The 22,034-nt window shown below is 40.3% G+C and overlaps 2 protein-coding genes across 2 annotated transcripts in view; one reads left to right on the plus strand and one right to left on the minus strand.

Moving 5' to 3' along the window:
• The window catches only part of SLC23A2 (solute carrier family 23 member 2), a 339,540-nt gene that overhangs the window by 259,161 nt on the left and 58,345 nt on the right, over positions 1 to 22,034 (minus strand). The window lies entirely within an intron of this gene.
• Positions 7,399 to 22,034, plus strand: part of CDS2 (CDP-diacylglycerol synthase 2) — a 63,440-nt gene continuing 48,804 nt past the window's right edge. The window contains exon 1 of the mRNA XM_004276445.3: positions 7,399 to 7,720. Coding sequence (XP_004276493.1) covers positions 7,664 to 7,720 — 57 coding nt within the window. The 5' untranslated portion in view covers positions 7,399 to 7,663. The remainder of the gene's footprint in view (positions 7,721 to 22,034) is intronic.

The following is a 22,034-nucleotide window of genomic DNA, read 5'->3' on the forward strand; positions in this document are numbered from 1 at the left end:
AAACCTCCTCCGCCACATACACACCAAACTCGTATCATTTACCGTATGCAACTTTCTAAGCTTTTTTATTTTCTCTACAAATATACTTTTTTTAAAAAAACAAATGACTTTATACCGTAGACCCTTTTGCAAAGTACTTAATAAAGCGTGTAATTTTATGCCAGGTACATGTTTTCTATATCAGCACCTCTTAAAAAGATGGCATAATATCCTACGTATGTAACTAACTTAAAAAGTGCTTGTAATTTGGGCAACTCCTTGAAGTTTTGCTGGATCGAAGAGCATACACATTAAAATTTTGATTAATGTTACTAAATTGACTTCTAAAAGATTGCAATTTACATTTCAGCCAAAACTACGAGCATGCTCATTTCGCCTAATTTTTCTTTCTATAGATATTAGCAATCTCGTTTTTAAATCTGTGCTCATATGGAAATTTCAGTTTGTGTATTAAAAGATTGGCGCAAGTTGGATATCGTTCATATAGTTCTTGACCACTGTCTTATTGATTAAAAGGAGCACTTCATATATTAATAATCTTATTATTATAAATATCCCTCCTTTGTTTCTTTTTTGCTTTGTTTACAGCATTTCTCTTTAGTTGCTTCTAATATTTTACCTTGGTCTGTAGAATTCTTTAGTTTTTCTACCGTGTATCTTGGTGTGGATTTAGTTTTATTTTTCCTGTTCAGGAAATTTTGTATTCCTCAATCAGAAGATTCATGTATTTCATCAAGTCTAGAATATTGTCAACCATTATGGCTTCAAAAATTGCCTTTCTCTACTCTATTCTCTCCCTCTAGAACTTTCTTTTTTTTTTTAATTTTATTTTTTTGCAGTACGCGGGCCTCTCACCGTTGTGGCCTCTCCCTTTGCGGCGGAGCACAGGCTCCGGACACGCAGGCCCAGCAGCCATGGCTCACGGGCCTAGCCGCTCCGCGGCATGTGGGATCTTCCTGGATCCGGGCACGAACCCGTGTTTCCTGCATCGGTAGGCGGACTCTCAACCACTGCGCTACCAGGGAAGCCCCTCCCTCTAGCGCTTTTATTAGGTGTATCTATGCACTGAATTTAAGGTACCTTCAATTGTAAGATGCCCCATTTTATGTAGCACAAGAAAATAAAATGTCAAACTATCATATGATTTATCATTTAGAATGTCTATTTTGTAATTATCAAAAGAACTTTTAGACTTTTAAAAACATTTGTATCATGTATCATTCATGTGCGTAATATGTACACACTATATATATATTGGTTAAAGCACTTGTAATATATCTTCACATTCAGTTTCTCACTCAGTTACTGATACTGCTGTTTTTCCATATATCATACTCTGTCGTCAAGGGTGTGGATGATGCAGCATTCTTAAGAGTGCTCCTCTATTGTCTCTGGAATTTCTTCCAAGTCTCTGCCACCCATTTGTAAATTTTGATACTAGCACTTCCTTTATGTATAATCAACTATCCTTTTGCATACATCTTTATATCAAAACACAACGGTTTCATCTATTTGTAGGTATTTTCCTTTCCAGGTCCTTTTATTTATTTAAAAAAATATTTATTTATTTATTCATTTATTTATGGCTGCGTTGGGTCTTCGTTGCCGCTCACGGGCTTTCTCTAGTTGTGGTGAGCTGGACTACTCTTCATTGCGGTGCTCAGGCTTCTCATTGCAGTGGCTTCTCTTGTTGCAGAGCATGGGCTCTAGGCATGCGGGCTTCAGTAGTTGTGATGCACAGGCTCAGTAGTTGTGGCACACGGGCTTAGCTGCTCTGCAGCATGTGGGATCATCCCAGACCAGGGGTCGAACCCATGTCCCCTGCATTGGCAGGCAGATTCTTAACCACTGCACCACCAGGGAAGTCCCTCCAGGTCCTTTTAGTGTCTCAGTTCCTTTGCAAAATGTGGAATGTATTCATTCCTCCAGTGAGAAACATTTGCTTCACTAATAACGAATGTATACTCTACTACTCTGTTTCTGTGCTTTCTGCTTACATAATATTTTGGTTTAATGCCAAATCGAAGTGTTGATTTGAAGGTATTTTAAATGGCAATTAAACTCCACCCATGACTTAAGAATGGCTATGACCTGTGGTCAGGGAAGGCCTTCTGCGGAGGTAGCAGGTTACCAGAGAAACTAGCTGTTTGGAGAGTGGGAGAAAGTATTCTAGGCTGAAAGAATAACATGTTTTAAAAGGACAGCATGCTTAGAAAGTGTTCAGGTAGTAGTTTGTTTTAAAATTCAAAGCTTTTTTTATAAGTATTTTTCCCCATTTATTGAGATGTAATTGACATACAATAGGACTCAAAGACTGATGTGTCCGGAACACACTGAACAATGGGGAGAGTGGTGCAAGGTGAGGTTGCAAAGAGAGTCAGGGCTGAGATCTTATAGCCCTTTACAAACCCTCTATAAGTGAAAAGGAAAGTTATCAAAGGGTCTTTGGCATGAGACAATTTCTGTTTTGTTTTTTTAAAAATTAATTTATTTATTTATTTATTTATGGCTGTGTTGGGTCTTTGTTGCTGCTCACGGACTTTCTCTAGTTGCGGAGAGTGGGGGCTACTCTTCATTGCCGTGCGCGGGCTGCTCATCACAGTGGCTTCTCTTGTTGCGGAGCACGGGCTCTAGGCGAGCAGACTTCAGTAGTTGTGGCATGCAGGCTCAGTAGTTGTGGCGCGCGGGCTTAGTTGCTCCGCGGCATGTGAGATCTTCCCCCGCCAGGGATCGAACCCGTGTCCCCTGCATTGGCAGGTGGATTCTTAACCACTGCGCCACCAGGGAAGTCCCCAATTTCGGTTTTAAGAGGATTACTCTAACAACTAGTAAAGGTGCTATTTCAATCAGTGAGAAAAAGAATGAATTAAATTATGACCAAACAATTCGTTAAACTTCTAGGAAAAAGTAAAGCTATAGACTCTTCCTAATAACTGTTTACTGAAATAATTTCCAGATAGATTAAATAATTAAAATTCAAATAAATGTAAACCCAATAAGAAATGGAAAAATATTTTGGTAAATATTTAAGAGATCTTGCTGTGGGCTTCTAAACATAAAAGGAAAAAAACCCCATAAAACATAGGAATGACTACATAAGTTTTAAAACTTCAGTGTGCCTAAAAACTTGTGTTGGTTAATATACTTTGTTTCCACAACAGAGAACCCAATTCAAACTGAATAAAAGGGCACTTTATGTATCTAAACAAAATCCAGAGGTCCCTGGCTTCTAGTGCCTAAGGTCCAGTCTTAGTAAATGTATGAAAAATGGTTAGCATATTAATAAGCAAAGAAACATAAATTGAAGGGAGATAAAATTTTAATCTACCAAATTAATAAAAATTGTGTTAACACCCATTTCTTAGGAAGGATATAAGGAAGTGAGTACTTTCATGACTTGAAGATGAGAGTATAAATTGGTATAATTTTTCCAGTGGGAATTTGGAAATATGTATGAAAATCCTTGGAATTTTTATTTAGTCTTTGACACAGAAATTCAATCTATAGGATTTTTTTTTCCCAAAGAAGTAATCAGAGTTACTTACCACGATGAGGCATGTTTAAGAATGTTTCTTATAGAATTATTAACAATTCCCCTGAAATTGGAAATAAACTTGAGGTCTAACAATATGGTCTTTGTTAGGTAAATTATGGTAAATCTGTAAGATGGAATACTATAAAGCTTTTCAAGTACCATTCTCGGGCTTCCCTGGTGGCGCAGTGGTTGAGACTCCGCCTGCTGATGCAGGGGACACGGGTGCCCCGGTCCGGGAAGATCCCACATGCCGTGGAGCGGCTAGACCCGTTAGCGATGGGCGCTGAGCCTGCGCGTCCAGAGCCTGTGCTCCACAACGGGAGAGGCCAGAACAGTGAGAGGCCCGCGTACCGCAAAAAAAAAAAAAAAAAAAAGTACCGTTCTCAAAGGGCATTTGATGTTAAAACGTCGAGTTATGAAACAGTATAAACAATAGTATCCCAACTTTCTAAAATTATTATATCTGAGTGTAAGTGCACAGAAAATAGAATAAAAAGGCAATAATATGGATGTTAACAGTAATTATCTATGGCTGATGCTACCACAAATGATCTTAATATTTTTCGTTATGCTTTTCTGCATTTCCCACAATTTCTTCATCAAACATGTATTGTTGGTCTGAAAATGTTAATGCATGCTGGGAGAGAAAAATGCTGTGAACTATTTAATATAATTTCTGGCAAATTTCTTTACAAGGTGATAATCACATATTAAACTGAGTCTCATTCCTGGCTGCACATTAGACTCATCTGGAGAGCTTAACAAAATGAAAGAAACAAGCCTATTTCCTCTAGGTTCCATCTCTAGAGATTCTTATTTAGTTGGTCTAGGATGGGCCATCCATTGGCATTTTTAGAAGCTCCCCAGGTAATTCTAATAAATAATTAGGACTGAAAAGTACTGTTTCAGCATGTGTGATCAATTGATGAATATTTATGCTTAAAGCCACCTGCACCTCCATATAGACTGTTGGTTTGAAAAAGTAAGACCTATGCTTTGTCAGAGAGAAGACTGAAATTATAGTTTAAATGGACTGTGTAATAATCTAATAGGTCTACAAGTTTGTAGGAATGCAGGATTTGTATTTTTGAAACTTTAAGATGTTATACAGTTCTGCCTAGCCCATTCTCAATTCCATCTTGCATGTCATCTCATTAAACTGAATAAGAAGTTTTAGCTTTCTGAGAACACTTGTCAAGATAAGATCTAGAAAGGCAATATGAAGGACAAGAAAAAGAGCAGATCAAGTCTGTTTTTGTTTATGGACAATTTTTTTTAAAATGTATTGTTTAAATAATTCATTTATTGACAGTTCTTCCCCTCTAAGAGAGGAAAAACACTATTCGGGGAACTGAAGAATTTTTTTGTCACTTGTACCAATGCAGTTTTCAAATTATCAAGAAGGTGGGAGGTGTTTTTATTATAGAATGATAATAATTATAGCAATACCTGCCCACTTATGCTGAGCTTGCGTCAGCCTGCACACTCTGGGGGACTAAAAATCTCATGCTAGTTACCTATACTAATCCTATACATATAGTAAGTATATGTATAGGAGTGCAATAGAAGGAGTACAATGAAAAGAATCACCATATACAAGATATGTCACAAGCCTGGAAGAAATGACCCTAGAGGAAAGAGCTATTATGAAGTATTCTATTATTATGAGGTATTTCTATTGAAGGGCAAAATCAGGGGTAGAGGAGGAGGTGTAACGTAATGTAAAAGAACAAAATTCTTCTTTGGGCTGGAGGTGAGGGAAATTTTTTACTTTTAATTTCTTCCTACAGTTGAGGGAGAGGCTCTAAAGCTTGCCTAAATACCTGTTAACATGACTTCCAGAGGTCTGAATATCTGATCCCTGTTTACCACAGTACCGACTTCAGAATTGTACCTGGTCTGAGCTCCATTAGCTTGGGAGGGCTGAGTATGACAGATAAGAAGTTTGTTCGGGCCAAACTGTAGGGAGTTATCTACCCTAGTAATTATACTGTGCGTTCTGAAACTCTGATCTACGTGCACTGGTTCTCCAGTTAGGCTGTGTTTCAAAGCAAACAGCTGAGGTTCCAGGAGGACTGATGTGATGCTTACTCGGATGTGACCTTTCACAAATATGTTCCATAAAGGTGAGAATCTGGTTACTAACACTTCCACCTGTCTTAAAGGTGTTGACATCCTTCTAGATCCTTTAGATAATAAACCTTGCTTAATTTACCCAAGAAGTGTCTGGTCTTTATTTCAAGAAGTGATCACTGACATTAGTCAAAATGGTGGTCAGACAGTCTCCAACAGATTAAAAGAGTTTTAAAATTACCATCAGCATGTTATTTACTTTTTAAAAATAAGTTATTTTTTACTTTTAAAAAATATTTATTTATTTATTTTGGCTGTGCCGGGTCTTAGTTGCGGCACGCGGGATCTTCATTGTAGCATGCAGGCTCATAGTTGCAGCGTGTGGACTTCTTAGTTGCGGCATGCATGCGGGATCTAGTTCCCCACCAGGGATGGAACCCAGGTCCCCTGCATTGGGAGCTGGAGTCTTAACCACTGGACCACCAGGGAAGTCCTATGTTATTTACTTTTATAAATAAGATTAAAACAAAAGACAAATAAAACAAAAGAGCACAGCTTTCTCTAAATAAATTATGGCCTGAAGGGGGTGGTCTGTTTCTCTAAAAAAAACAAGTATTTGTGCGTTAATAGGGAACAAAGCATACCCTGAGTTCAGTGTTCCTCTATACCTATTTTATTGTCACTTTGAAGGAGTGTTATAGGCACTTGGGAATATACTTTTATAGAAATCAAGAAAATATAACACCCTTTTCAGAATTCCCACTACTTTCCCCAAACCTTACAGTTCAGGTCAAAATTGCTAACACAAAATTGCAGCTCCTATGTGTGCAAATTTCTCTCCTTGTTAAATTACAATATGCTTAAGGGAAGGGGCCCTGTCTTATACTTGTTTTACATCACTTAAAGGCAGTGAACAGGAACTGTTGAAGGCAATGCTGAGCAACACAGGTATTAACAATGAATTTAGGAAGGCCAGGAGTATGTTAAAGAGTGCGTTGGTAACAGATCTGTGTTCGTATTCTTAGTGGGCACTTTCTAGCCGTGAGACCTTGGTTAAATCATTTTCTTTCAGGAGAAACTTTAAATCTATTAAATAGGTACTTGGGATGCGTCTGGTACATAGGAGATTGGGCTGTGAACAAAGCAGGCAGCATTCCTGTCCAAAAATGTCCTTCAATAGTCCAGAAGAGAGAAAAGAAAGCTGAATAACCGTGGAAGACCCTAGCTGTAAAATAAAAATCATATCCATTTCCAAGCGTTGTACAGATTAAATGAGATGCATTAAAGAGACTACATAGTTCCGTGCCCAGCCCATAATTAACGCTCACTAAATAGAAGATAACTTGGCAAAGCAACGCAGACTTAAGTTTGGCTTTCACTTCCTTATCACGTAATCTCCTCCTTTTACACAGGTGCGTTCCCCAGGCCTTTCCGCTCAGGGCCTAACAAGCGTCTACTTATCAGTGAGAGGGAAGAGCCCTGGCTATTGAAGACAAAAAGCCGAAGGCAGCAAGCACTAGGCCGGCTGGAGGCTCGGGGCTGCAGCCCATGGCCCCCAGCAACCTGTTATCTCTAAGACCACGGGCTCCAGTTCCCGAGCTCCCATCGAGTAGTCCCCCTCAGAAAAGCACGCCTTTTCCAGCCCTCTTAGGCTGCTATCCAATGCACGCCTCTCCGATCCTCTCCGCTTGCCCCGCCCCCGCCCCCGCCCCGCCTCCCTGACGGATTCGCGCCATTGGTGTAGTTCCGGGGCTGTGATGGCAGCGGTGCGCGTGCGCGCTTGTTCGGGGCCCTCCCGAGAAAAGGAGTTGGTGGGGCTGGGCTGGAGGAGGTTGGTCGCGCTCTGCCCGGGTGAAAGGGCGGTGGCTGCACCGGGCGGGGCCAAGTTTCAGGGCTGGCGGCCGGGCTGCGGTGGCGTCGGGAGCCCCTGCGAAGCTGCGCGCTGCTTAGGCGACGGGGGGCTGGCCGAGCAGAGTCCGCGCGCGCCCGCCCTGAGCTGCCGGCCTCGGCGGCTGCGCCACTCGGCCGCAGCGACGAAGCGCTGGTGTTTCCAGCATGACGGAGCTAAGGCAGAGGATGGCCCGCGAGCCGGACGCACCGCCCGAGGAAAAGGTAGCGGCAGCATCGGTTGGGCGCGGCCGGGGCAGCGGAGTCCCCCGGAGGTCCGTGCGGGGCGCGCGCAGAGGGGTCGTCTTGCCATCTTCTGCGCGGCCGTCGGCGGCCCCGGGCCTGGTCTGCGGGAAGGGTCCTCGGGTGCTGGGCCCCGCGGAGCTCGCGGCAGGGTTCAGCAGGTCGGGGTCCCGGGGACATGGCTCTGGGGCCCAGTTGGGGGTGGTATCTCCGGGGCCCAGGAAGGAGAGCGCGGGGGTTGCGCACGTCCGCAGCCCTCGCAGGGCTGGTTGCGGGGTCCTACGCCAATCCACTTCCCCGAGGCCTTCCTGGGTGTGAAGACGTCGAGACCCCGGAAAGACTCCTCAGAGCGTGACTTAGCCTCTCTGAACTTCTTTAAAATGTTATTTGGGGGCTGGAGGTGTAACAAGACAAGGCCATGTGATTTGCCTGTTAGGAGATTTAAACTCCTTCTCGAAAGTTAAATCTGTTGGCTTTAAGCAGAGAAGTCTCTTAATTCATGTAGTCAGCAGGTGTTGGAAGGTATATTCCCCAAAGATGGGCTTGTTTACTGCTTCAGATGTGGGCGTTGATGGGGTAGAGGAGGAGGGTAGAACAGAGGCCATCTTGGCAGGGACGTAGCTGGTTGGGGTTGAGATATGAGGGCAGCAGACTTAATTGGTTGAAGTGAAAGGTTGTGTAAGGGAGTTGAGGAAGGTGAGGAGTCATTATGTTACTGTGGACGTTGAATGACAGCATAAACTTAGTGGTAGTATTTCGAGCCTGGAGTTAGTGGTCAGGAGCAGTGTTATTTGGTAAACTGATCTGACAGTGATGTGTAGACTGGACTGAGGGAGCATGGACCAGAATGAAACAGATTGGCTGACTCGCGGGTTGCCAACAGGTGACCTGCAGTTGTTTTCTTTGGTCCCTGTGTTGCTTTAAAAACCAGAATATTTCTCCCAACAGTCTGAATTTATTGCCTATTTTGGATCATTGGAAGGTCTGCCATCACATTCCCACCTGATTAACGTTTGGCTGGAACTGAGGAACAGCTGTTCCCACCAATCCCTGTTGCTCTACACCAGGTCCACAGCACCCATTTATGTAGCTTTCCATTTTTGGTAACTGGAGGAAAGGAACATTAGGGAGATATCAGGAAGGAGGAAGGCACAAGATTAGGTGTCAGGGTGTCAACAGCAGTTATACTGGAAGGAATGTTTTGGGTATGGGATGTAATGGGATTTTAAACAATTTTTTTGGTTATGACAGTGGATCACCCAAGGAGAACTCTCCATACTGATTTTTACAATATGTTTTGGAGAAAATTTAGGGCTTGGGTGCAAGTTTAGGAGTCGCTTACAGAGACAAGGTACTTTGAAGTTTCTACTCTTCCCATTAAATACCCTAGCTGGGCCTGGAAGAGTTCTGTTGCCACACTGCATATGCCTGTTGGGGGAGTTTACAGATATTTGGAGGCTGTGTAGCCCTGTTTAAGGGTGAGAAATCAGACTTGATGTTAATGGGACTTTGTTGTTTCAGAAGGTGTGAGAAGAGGTAGAAAAAAAGAAGGCATTATACCTAATGGGCTGTACTTTTGAAAAGCTATTTGTAATAATTAGACTTAGTGGTAAAAACAAGCAAAGCCACATACCCAAAAACCATGAGATTATGAGGTGAAACAGTTTCTACCCTCCCCACCTAACTACTTGGATCCATCTCCCAGACAAAAGTGCCAGTTGATTCTTTTTTTTTTTACTTCTTTATTAGAGTATAATTGCTTTACAATGGTGTGTTAGTTTCTGCTTTATAACAAAGTGAATCAGTTATACATATACATATGTTCCCATATCTCTTCCCTCTTGCGTCTCCCTCCCTCCCACCCTCCCTATCCCACCCCTCCAGGCGGTCACAAAGCACCAAGTTGATCTACCTGTGCTACGCGGCTGCTTCCCACTAGCTATCTACCTTACATTTGGTAGTGTATATATGTCCATGCCTCTCTCTTGCTTTGTCACAGCTTACCCTTCCCCCTCCCCATATCCTCAAGTCCATTCTCTAGTAGGTCTGTGTCTTTATTCCTGTCTTACCCCTAGGTTCTTCATGACATTTTTTCCCCTTAAATTCCATATATATGTGTTAGCATACGGTATTTGTCTTTCTCTTTCTGACTTACTTCACTCTGCATGACAGACTCTAGGTCTATCCACCTCATTACAAATAGCTCAATTCCGTTTCTTTTTATGGCTGAGTAATATTCCATTGTATATATGTGCCACATCTTCTTTATCCGTTCATCTGATGATGGGCACTTAGGTTGTTTCCATCTTCGGGCTATTGTAAATAGAGCTGCAATGAACATTTTGGTACATGATTCTTTTTGAATTATGGTTTTCTCACGGTATATGCCCAGTAGTGGGATTGCTGGATCATATGGTAGTTCTATTTATAGTTTTTTAAGGAACCTCCATACTGTTCTCCATAGTGGCTGTACCAATTCACATTCCCACCAGCAGTGCAAGAGTGTTCCCTTTTCTGCACACTCTCTCCAGCATTTATGTTTCTAGATTTTTTGATGATGGCCATTCTGACTGGTGTGAGATGATATCTCATTGTAGTTTTGATTTGCATTTCTCTAATGACTAATGATGTTGAGCATTCTTTCATGTGTTTGTTGGCAGTCTGTATATCTTCTTTGGAGAAATGTCTATTTAGGTCTTCTGGCCATTTTTGGATTGGGTTGTTTGTTTTTTTGTTATTGAGCTGCATGAGCTGCTTATAAATTTAGGAGATTAATCCTTTGTCAGTTGCTTCATTTGCAAATATTTTCTCCCATTCTGAGGGTTGTCTTTTGGTCTTGTTTATGGTCTCCTTTGCTGTGCAAAAGCTTTGAAGTTTCATTAGGTCCCATTTGTTTATTTTTGGTTTTATTTCTATTTCTCTGGGAGGTGGGTCAAAAAGGATCTTGCTGTGATTTATGTCATAGAGTGTCCTGCCTATGTTTTCCGCTAAGAGTTTGATAGTTTCTGGCCTTACATTTAGGTCTTTAATCCATTTTCAGCTTATTTTTGTGTATGGTGTTAGGGAGTGATCTAATCTCATACTTTTACATGACCTATCCAGTTTTCCCAGCACCACTTATTGAAGAGGCTGTACATTCCTGCCTCCTTTATAAAAGATAAGGTGACCATATGTGCATGGGTTTATCTCTGGGCTTTCTATCCTGTTCCATTGATCTATCTTTCTGTTTTTGTGCCAGTACCATACTGTCTTGATTACTGTAGCTTTGTAGTATAGTCTGAAGTCAGGGAGCCTGATTCCTCCAGATCCTTTTTTCGTTCTCAAGATTGCTTTGGTTATTCGGGGTCTTTTGTGTTTCCATACAAATTGTGAAATTTTTTGTTGTAGTTCTCTGAAAAATGCCATTGGTAGTTTGATAGGGATTGCATTGAATCTGTAGATTGCTTTGGGTAGTAGAGTCATTTTCACAATGTTGATTCTTCCAATCCAAGAACATGGTATATCTCTCCATCTATTTGTATCATCTTTAATTTCTTTCATCAGTGTCTTATACTTTTCTGCATACAGGTCTTTTGTCTCCTTAGGTAGGTTTATTCCTAGATATTTTATTCTTTTTGTTGCAATGGTAAATGGGAGTGTTTTCCTGATTTCACTTTCAGATTTTTCATCATTAGTGTATAGGAATGTCAGAGATTTCTGTGCATTAATTTTGTATCCTGCTACTTTACCAAATTCATTGCTTAACTCTTCTTCTTTTCCGGTAGCATCTTTAGGATTCTCTATGTATAGTATCATGTCATCTGCAAAGAGTGACAGCTTTACTTCTTCTTTTCCGATTTGGATTCCTTTTATTTCCTTTTATTCTGTGATTGCTGTGGCTAAAACTTCCAAAACTATGTTGAATAAGAGTGGTGAGAATGGGCAACCTTGTCTTCTTCCTGATCTTAGTGGAAATGCTTTTAGTTTTTCACCATTGAGGATGATGTTGGCTGTGGGTTCGTCGTATATGGCCTTTATTATGTTGAGGAAAGTTCCCTCTATGCCTACTTTCTGCAGGGCTTTTCTCATAAATGGGTGTTGAATTTTGTCGAAAGCTTTCTCTGCATCTGTTGAGGTGATCATATAGTTTTTCTCCTTCAATTTGTTAATATGGTGTATCACATTAATTGTTTTCCGTATATTGAAGAATCCTTGCATTCCTGGAATAAACCCCACTTGATCATGGTGTATGATCCTTTTAATGTGCTGTTGGATTCTGTTTGCTAGTATTTTGTTGAGGATTTTTGCATCTATGTTCATCAGTGATATAGGCCTGTAGTTTTCTTTCTTTGTGACATCCTTGTCTGGTTTTGGTATCAAGGTGATGGTGGCCTCGTAGAATGAGTTTGGGAGTGTTCCTCCCTCTGCTATATTTTGGAAGAGATTGAGAAGGATAGGTGTTAGCTCTTCTCTAAATGTTTGATAGAATTTGCCTGTGTAGCCATCTGGTCTTGGGTGGTTGATTCTTAAGTACTTTCCCATCCGTTGTTGTAGGTAGGGAGGATATGAGGAACTATCCAGCTAAAGTTACCTTAATTTTTTACAACTGCACTTAAACTGCTTCTATGATGACAGAATGCCTGGGGCTTAGAGGTTCACTAAGTGCTTGTTGCTCTGCTCCACAAACACAGCACCTACTTGCCTTCTGTTAAAAGCCTAATGTAGTCCATTAGCCCAGAACAAGACAGTTGCTCCATTGCTCAATATTTCTGATTATCATGCATGGGATTTCAAACTTCCATGATTCTGGCTTTGCTGATATTCTTAGGTTAAAATTTAAGAAAATTAGAAATAATAAAACAAGGATATCTTTTTAGGGAAATAAATGGTGAAATGGGAACTTTCTTATTTTATAGTAGAAGAATTCAGAAAACAGTATTAGGTCAATTCATTAAAAGAACTGGAACAAATTTGAAAGATTTAAAAAAATGTTTCAGTTGCTTAACTGTTGTGGCAAAGTGTCTTACAAATAAGCAGACAAAATAATCTGGGGAATGTGTTTATTATAAAAGTCAGAAGGTATTTTGTTACATTTAGCATCCTAGAATGGAATTGTCAAAGCCAGTTGCTAATAAAGGAAACGTTTTCCTCTGGGAACCGTGCTTATAATTTTAAATTCCAAAAGCACAGTGTTGTTGCCAAACTAAGAAACTTGGAATTTAAGCTTTGGAAGTGGTCTTCCTGCCACCGATCCATGTTTTTCCAGTGGTGCTTAGGAAAGACAAGAATGAAATGTGGGCCAAAAGATTGCCATCATAAAATTTATGATTGGGTTGGCATTTCAGGAGACTTTGAATGCATCTAGGAAACTTTTGAAATGACTCTCCTAACTAATTTCACAGTACAAATAATCACCCTTTAAGCTGTTTGAAAAAAATGTGCATCACTATTTCTGATTTGTGCACTCTGCTGTCTTTCCTGGGATCCACACAGGTGAAGTGTATTGAATTCGTTAGTTTTGCAGAGAGCTTGCTGAGTAATTCTGCTGCACACAGCTTCTTAACCTGCTCCCTGTGCTGTGACAGCCTTCCCAGCATTCCTGACTGGTGCTAGAGGCTGCTGGGGGTGACAGAGCACAGCCTTTCACTTACAGACTGCCTCTGGTTTGGAAAAGAGACTCCTGACTGTTAATTTTGCCAGGCTCTCCTTGGAAGAATACTGATTTGTTCCTGGGGTTGGGCTGAGTTCCTGCCTTCCATGCCTTGCCACGCAGTGGTTGATTGGTTGGGGCAGTGATGTGGTGCCAACCAGGGCAGACCTGGTCCCCATTAGGCAGCTTGCCCTGCCAGTCCATGATCTTTGTTCTTGTGCTGTTTGCCTCATCAGAGGGGATGGCATAGGGCCCACTCAGTTGAGTGACCTTTTAAAGAAAGTTAACCTTTATGTTATCTTGACTAGACAGTGCATGCGTGGTTCAGAATTTGAAAGGTGCAGAGCGTACACTGTGAATGTCTCCTTGATGCCTCCCTGGTTCTCCTCCCCAGCAGCAGCACACCCCTGCCAGGGTGCTCACAAGCATCTGCTGCTGGTGTGAAAGAACCTGAACTGTCCTTTGGATTTGTTGCTCTTTGGCAGCAGCTCTTTTATATTAGAGTCACCACAGGGCCAGCCTGGGGCTTCTCTGTGAAGACTTTGCTGCGTTTTTGAAAGAGCTCTTGAGACCTGGGATTTACTGGCAACATTCTCTGCCCTTGCGTGAGATTTTGAGAGGATATCTGTCACTGACCTGGATCCCTCAGTGGACGACTCTCAGAGCCTTGTCCCCACAGTCTGTGTCCTGCTAGTCCTGTGGTTTCGGTGATCTGCAGGAAATTCCTAGGTATACGTCCCTCAGTCAACGCAAACTTAGTTTGTCTCAAATTTGACTTTTCTCGTTTTAGACGTTGACCTTCCTCCTCCCGTCTGCTCTGCTCCAGCTTGAAATCTGTTAGTCCCTGTGTCTCTGCTCCCTCATCCAGTCCAGGTCACAGGTTCTCATCAGATAACACCTGGATTCCTTATCTGTTGCTTTGGCGTATTTCAGATAGTTCAGGACTTGATGCCTGAACTGTTATAAATCCTTCTAATTGAGCTCCCTCCCTTCAGGATTTGTTCTCAGCCCCTTCTAGTCCACCTGACCTTTCTTTGTACAATTCTGAAACTTCCCTATGAGTTACAGAAGGGAAAAAAATTTTTAGCCCCTGTTTCAGATCTCTTAAATTTGGTCCTTTATGGCCTTGTTTCTTAACCAGCCCCTTTTCCTGCTTGGAGCCTCTGTGACATGGATCTTGGCTCTTGCTATTTCCAACCGTAGGAAATGTGCTCATTTTCTGTCACCCCTCTTTCCACCTCTACCTATTTAAGTCCTATTTTCTCAAAGTCCATTTTAGATCTTCCCCATTTCAATACTTCATCAGGCATGTATGTATTGTAGAAATCACAGGAATGTGTGCAAATGAGAATGAAATCCACCTACAATCCCATCATTCAGAGAAACAACCATTGTTCAAATGCATATCCCTCCTGTGCAGATTGCTACGTGGCTGTAATGCTACCATGCATGGTCTGATAGCTTGCCTTTTTTTCTTTATTAATTGAAATATAGTTGATTTACAATGTTCTGTTAGTTTCAGGTATACAGCAAAGTGATTCATAAATCTATAGTTTTTTTTAAATTAATTTTTATTATTTGGGTGCGTTGGGTCTTTGTTGCTGCATGTGGGCTTTCTCTAGTTGTGATGAGCGGGGGCTACTCTTTGTTGCGGTGCGTGGGCTTCCAATTGCGGTGGCTTCTCGTTGCGGAGCATGGGCTCTAGGTACACGGGCTTCAGTAGCTGTAGCGCACAGGCTCAGTAGTTGTGGTTTGTGGGCTCTAGAGTGCAGGCTCAGTAGTTGTGGCACACGGGCTTAGTTGCTCCGCGGCATGTGGGATCTTCCCGGACCAGGGCTCGAACCCGTGTCACCTGCATTGGCAGGCGGATTCTTAGCCACTGCGCCACCAGGGAAGTCCCTATGAATTTTTTACATTCCTTTCCATTATAGGTTATTAGAAAATGTGAAATAGAGTTCCCTGTGCTATACAGTAGGTCCTTGTTGTTTATTTTATATATGGTAGTGTGTATCTGTTAATCCCAAACTCCTAATTTATCCCTCCTCTCCTCCCTTCCCCTTTGGTAACCATAAGTTTGTTTTCTGTATCTGTGAGTCAGTTTCTGCTTTGTAAATAAGTTCATTAATATTATTTATATTATTTTTTTAGATTCCACATATAAGTGATATATGATATTTGTCTTTCTTTTTCTGACTTATTTCACTTAGTATGATAATCTCTCGGTCCATCCACGTTGCTGAAAATGGCATTATTTCATTCTTTTTTATGGCTGATTAATATTCCATTGTATATACGTAACACATCTTCTTTATCCATTCATCTGCCAACGGACATTTAGGTTGCTTCCACGTCTTGGCTATTGTAAAGCTGCAGTGAACATTGGGGTGCATGCATCTTTTTGAGTTAGAGTTTTTGTCTTTTCCAGATAAAGCCCAGGAGTGGGATTGCTGGATAATATGGTAACTCTGTTTTTAGTTTTTTAAGGAACCTCTATACTGTTCTCCATAGTGGCTGCACCAGTTTACATTCCCACCAACAGTGCAGGAAGGTTCCCTTTTCTCCATACCCTCTCCAGCATTTATTATTTTTAGACTTTTTGATGATCGCCATTCTGAATGGTGTGAGGTGATACCTCATTGTAGTTTTGATTTGCATTTCTCTAATAATTAGCAATGTTGAGCATCTTTTCATGTGCCTGTTGGCCATCTGTATGTGTTTTTTGGAGAAATGTCTATTTAGGTCTTCTGCCCATTTTTTGATTGGGTTTTTTTTTTGATATTGAGCTGTTTGTATATTTTGGAAATGAAGCCCTTGTCAGTTGCATGGTTTGCAAATATTTGCAAATATTTTCTCTCATTCTGTAGGTTGTTTTTTCATTTTGTTTATGGGTTCCTTTGCTGTGCAAAAGCTTATACCTTTGACTAAGTTCCATTTGTTTATTTTTGCATTTATTTCTTGCCTTGAGAGACTGATCGAAGAAAGTATTGCTGGGATTTATGTCAGAATTTTTGCCTTTGGTCTCTATCAAATTACCCATGACATTTTTTTTTGAATTTTATTTTATTTATTTATTTTACAGCAGGTTCTTATTATCTATTTTATTTTTTATTTTTTATTATTTTGCGGTACACGGGCCTCCTCTCACTGTTGTGGCCTCTCCCGTTGCAGAGCACAGGCTCCAGACGCACAGGCTCAGTGGCCATGGCTCACGGGCCTAGCGGCTCCGCGGCATGTGGAATCTTCCCAGACCGGGGCACGAACCCGTGTCTCCTGCATCGGCAGGCAGACTCTCAACCACTGCGCCACCAGGGAAGCCCTAGTTATCTATTTTATACATATTAGTGTATACATGTCAATCAAAGTCATCACACCACCCCCACACACACCCCCCCCCGGCACTTCCCCCCTTGGTGTCCATACGTTTGTTCTCTACATCTGTGTCTCTATTCCTGCCCTGCAAACCGGTTCATCTGTACCATTTTTCAAGGTTCCACGTATATTCATTAATATACGATATTTGTTTTTCTCTTTCTGACTTACTTTGTATGACAGTCTGTAGATCCATCCACATCTCTACAAATGACCCAGTTTCGTTCCTTTTTATGGCTGAGTAATATTCCATTGTATATATGTACCACATCTTTATCCATTTGTCTGTCGATGGTATTGCTTCCATGACCTGGCTATTGTAAATACTGCTGCAGTGAACATTGGGGTGCATGTGTCTTTTTGAATTATGGTGTTCTCTGGGTATATGCCCAGTAGTGGGATTGCTGGGTCATATGGTAATTCTATTTTTAGTTTTTTAAGGAACCTCCATACTGTTCTCCATAGTGACTGTATCAATTTACTTTCCCACCAACAGTGCAGGAGGATTCCCTTTTCTCCACACTCTCTCCAGCATTTGTTGTTTGTAGATTTTCTGATGATGCCCATTCTAATTGCTGTAAAGTGATACCTCATTGTAGTTTTGATTTGCATTTCTCTAATAATTAGTGATGTTGAACAGCTTTTCATGTGCTTCTTGGCCATCTGTATGTCTTCTTTGGAGAAATGTGTATTTAGGTCTTCTGCCCATTTTTTGATTGGGTTGTTTATTTAATATTGAGCTGTATGAGCTGTTTATATATTTTGGAGATTAATCCTTTGTCCGTTGATTCATTTGCAAATATTTTCTCCCATTCTGAGGGTTGTATTTGAATCTTGTTTGTAGTTTCCTTTGCTTTGCAAAAGCTTTTAAGTTTCATTAGGTCCCATTTGTTTATTTTTGTTTTTATTTCCATCACTCTAGGAAGTGGATCAAAAAAGATCTTGCTGTGATTTATGTCAAAGAGTGTTCTTCCTATGTTTTCATGCAAGAGTTTTATAGTGTCCAGTTTTACATTTAGGTCTTTAAACCATTTTGAGTTTATTTTTGTGTATGGTGTTAGGGAGTGTTCTAATTTCATTCTTTTACATGTAGTTGTCCAGTTTTCCCAGCACCACTTATTGAAGAAACTGTCTTTTCTCTTTTGTATATCCTTGCCTCTTTTGTCATAGATTAGTTGACCATAGGTGCGTGGGTTTATCTCTGGGCTTTCTGTCCTGTTCTGTTGATCTATATTTCTGTTTTTGTGCCAGTACCATATTGTCTTGATTACTGTAGCTTTGTAGTATAGTTTGAAGTCAGGGAGTCTGATTCCTCCAACTCCGTATTTTTTTCCTCAAGACCACTTTGACTATTTGGGGTCTTTTGTGTCTCCATACAACTTTTAAGATTTTTTGTTCTACTTCTGTAAAAAAACAAAAATGCCACTGGTAATTTGATAGGGATTGCATTGAATCTGTAGGTTGCTTTGTGTAGTATAGTCATTTTCACCATATTGATTCTTCCAGTCCAAGAACATGGTATGTCTGTCCATAGGTTTGTGTCATCTTTGATTTCTTTCATCAGTGTCTTACAGTTTTCTGAGTACAGGTCTTTTAACTCCTTAGGTAGTTTTTTTTCCTAGGTATTTTATTCTTTTTGTTGAAATGGTGAATGGGATTGTTTCCTTAATTTCTCTTTCTGATCATTCGTTGTTAGTGTATAGGAATGCAAGAGATTTCTGTGCATTAATTTTGTATCCTGCAACTTTACCAAATTCATTGATTAGCTCTAGTAGTCTGCTGGTAGCATCTTTAGGATTCCCTATGTATAGTATCATGTCATCTGCAAACAGTGACAGCTTTACTTCTTCTTTTCCAATTTGTATTCCTTTTATTTCTTTTTCTTCTCTGATTGCTGTGGCTAGGACTTCCAAAATTATGTTGAATAATAGTGGTGAGAGTGGACATCTTTGTCTTGTTTCTGATCTGAGCAGAAATGCTTTCAGTTTTTCACCGTTGAGAATGAGGTTTGCTGTGGGTTTGTCATATATGGTCTATGTTGAGGTAGGTTCCCTCTGTGCCCACTTTCTGGTGAGTTTTTATCATAAATGGGTGTTGAATTTTGTCAAAAGCTTTTTCTGCATGTATTGAGATGACCATATCCTTTTTATTCATTTCGTTAATATGGTGTATCACATTGATTTATTTGCCTATATTGAAGAATCCTTGTATCCCTGGGATAAATCCCACTTGATCATGAAGTATGATCCTTTTAATGTGTTGTTGGATTCTGTTTGCTAGTATTTTGTTGAGGATTTTTCATCTGTATTCATCAGTGATATTGGTCTGTAATTTCCTTTTTCTGTAGTGTATTTGTCTGATTTTGGTATCAGGGTGATGGTGGCCTCATAGAATGAGTTTGGGAGTGTTCCTCCCTCTGCAATTTTTTGAAGAGTTTGAGAAGGATGGGTGTTAGCTCTTCTCTGAATGTGTGATAGAATTCACCTGTGAAGCCATCTGGTCCTGGACTTTTGTTTGTTGGAAGATTTTTAATCACAGTTTCAATTTCATTACTTGTGATTGGTCTGTTCACGTTTTCTATTTCTTCCTGGTTCAGTCTTGGCAGGTTATACCTTTCTAAGAATCTGTCCATTTCTTCCAGGTTGTCCATTTAATTGGCATAGAGTTTCTTGTAGTTGTCTCTTAGGATGCTTTGTATTTCTGCGCTGTCTGTTGTAACTTCTCCTTTTTCATTTCTAATTTTATTGATTTGAGTCCTCTCCCTCTTTTTCTTGATGAGTTTGGCTAAAGGTTTATCAATTTTATCTACTCAGAGAACCAGTTTTTAGTTTTATTGATCTTTCCTGTTGTGTTCTCTGTTTCTATTTCATTTATTTCTGCTTTGATCTTTATGATTTCTTTCCTTCTACTAACATTGGGGTTTTTTTTGTTTTTCTTTCCCTAGTTACTTTAGGTGTAAGCTTAGATTGTTTATTTGAGATTTTTCTTGTTTCTTGAGGTAGGCTATAAACTTTTGCTATAAACTTCCTTCTTAGAACTGTTTTTGCTGCATCCCATAGGTTATGGATCGTCATGTTTTCATTGTAATTTGTCTCTAGGTATTTTTTGATTTGCTCTTTGATTTCTTCGGTGATTTCTTGGTTATTTAGTAACGTATTGTTTAGCCTCCATATGTTTGTGTTTTTTATGTTTTTTTCCCTGTAACTGATTTCTAATCTCATAGTGTTGTGGTTGGAAAAGATGCTCGTTACGATTTCAGTTTTCTTAAATGTACCGAGGCTTGATTTGTGACCCTAGATGTGATCTATCCTGCAGAAAGTTCTGTGTGCACTTGAGAAGAAAGTGTAATCTGCTGTTTTTGGATGGAATGTCTTAGAAATATCAAATAAATTTATCTGGTCTGTTGTGTAATTAATTTTATTTATTTTTATTTAATTTTATTTATTTTTGGCTGCATTGGGTCTTTGTTGCTGCGCGCGAGCTTTTTCTAGTTGTGGCGAGGGGGGCTACTCTTCGTTGTGGTGCGTGGGCTTCTCATTGAGGTGGCTTCTCTTGTTGCAGAGCATGGGCTCTAGATGCACGGGCTTCAGTAGTTGTGGCGTGTGGCTCAGTAGTTGTGGCTCTCAGGCTCTAGAGCACAGGCTCAGTATTTGTGGCACACGAGCTTAGTTGCTCCGTGGCATGTGGGATCTTCCTGGACCAGGCCTCCAACCCGTGTTCCCTGCATTGGCAGGTGGATTCTTAACCACTGCACCACCAGGGAAGCCCTATTGTGTCATTTAAAGCTTGTGTTTACTTATTATTTTTCTGTCTGTATGACTTGTCCATTGGTGTAAGTGAGGTGTAAAGTCCCCCACTACTACTGTGTTACTGTTGATTTCCTCTTTTATAGCTGTTAGCAGTTGTCTTATTTATTGAGGTGCTTCTATGTTGGGTGCATATATATTTATAATTGTTGTATTTTTTTTCTTGGATTGATCCCTTGATCATTATGTAGTGTGCTTCCTTGTCTCTTATAACATTCTTTATTTTAAAGTCTATTTTATCTCATATGAGTATTGCTACTCTTGCTTCCTTTTAATTTCCATTTGCATGGAATATCTTCTTCCATTCCCTCACTTTCAGTATGTATGTGTCGCTAAGGTCTGAAGTGGGTCTGTTGTAGACAGCATATAGATGGGTCTTGTTTTTGTATTCATTCATCAATCCTGTGTCTTTTGGTTGGAGCATTTAATCCATTCACGTTAAAGGTAATTATCGATATGTATTTTCCTCTGACCATTTTCTTAATTGTTTTGAGTTTGTTTTTGTAGGTCCTTTTCTTCTCTTGTGTTTCCCACTTAGAGAAGTTCCTTTAGCATTTGTTGTAGAGCTGGTTTGGTGGTGCTGAATTTTCTTAGCTTTTGCTTCTCTGTAAAGCTTTTGATTTCTCCATCGAATCTGAATGAGATCCTTGCTGGGTAGAGTAATCTTGGTTGTAGGTTCTTCCCTTTCATCACTTGAAGTATATCATGCCACTCCCTTCTGGCTTGTAGTTTCTGCTGAGAAATCAGCTGTTAACTTAACTTTATGGGAGTTCCCTTGTATGTTATTTGTCATTTTTCCCTTGCTGCTTTTAATAATTTTTCTTTGTCTTTAATTTTTGCCAGTTTGATTACTATGTGTTTTGGAGTGTTTCTCCTTGGGTTTATCCTGTATGGGACTCGCTGAGCTTCCTGGACTTGGGTGGCTGTTTTCTTTCCCATGTTAGGGAAGTTTTCGACTATAATCTCTTCAGATATTTTCTCTGGTCCTTTCTCTCTCTCTTCTCCTTCTGGGACCCCTATAATGCAAATGTTGTTGCGTTTAATGTTGTCCCAGTGGTCTCTTAGGCTGTCTTCATTTCTTTTCATTCTTTTTTCTTTATTCTGTTCTGCAGCAGTGAATTCCACCATTCTGTCTTCCAGGTCACTTATCCATTCTTCTGCCTCAGTTATTCTGCTATTGATTCCTTCTAGTGTAGTTTTCAGTTATTGTATTGTTCATCTCTGTTTGTTTGTTCTTTAATTCTTCTAGGTCTTTATTAAACATTTCTTGCATCTTCTTGATCTTTGCCTCCATTCTTTTTCTGGGGTCCTGGATCATCTTCACTATCATTATTCTGAATTCTTTTTCTGGAAGGTTGCCTATCTCAACTTCATTTAGTGTTTTTTCTGGGGTTTTATCTTGTTCCTTCATTTGGTACATAGCCCTCTGCCTTTTCATCTTGTCTGTCTTTCTGTGAATGTGGTTTTTGTTCCACAGGCTGCAGGATTGTAG

Source organism: Orcinus orca, chromosome 16 (assembly GCF_937001465.1).
Source record: "Orcinus orca chromosome 16, mOrcOrc1.1, whole genome shotgun sequence".
Lineage (NCBI taxonomy): Eukaryota > Metazoa > Chordata > Mammalia > Artiodactyla > Delphinidae > Orcinus > Orcinus orca.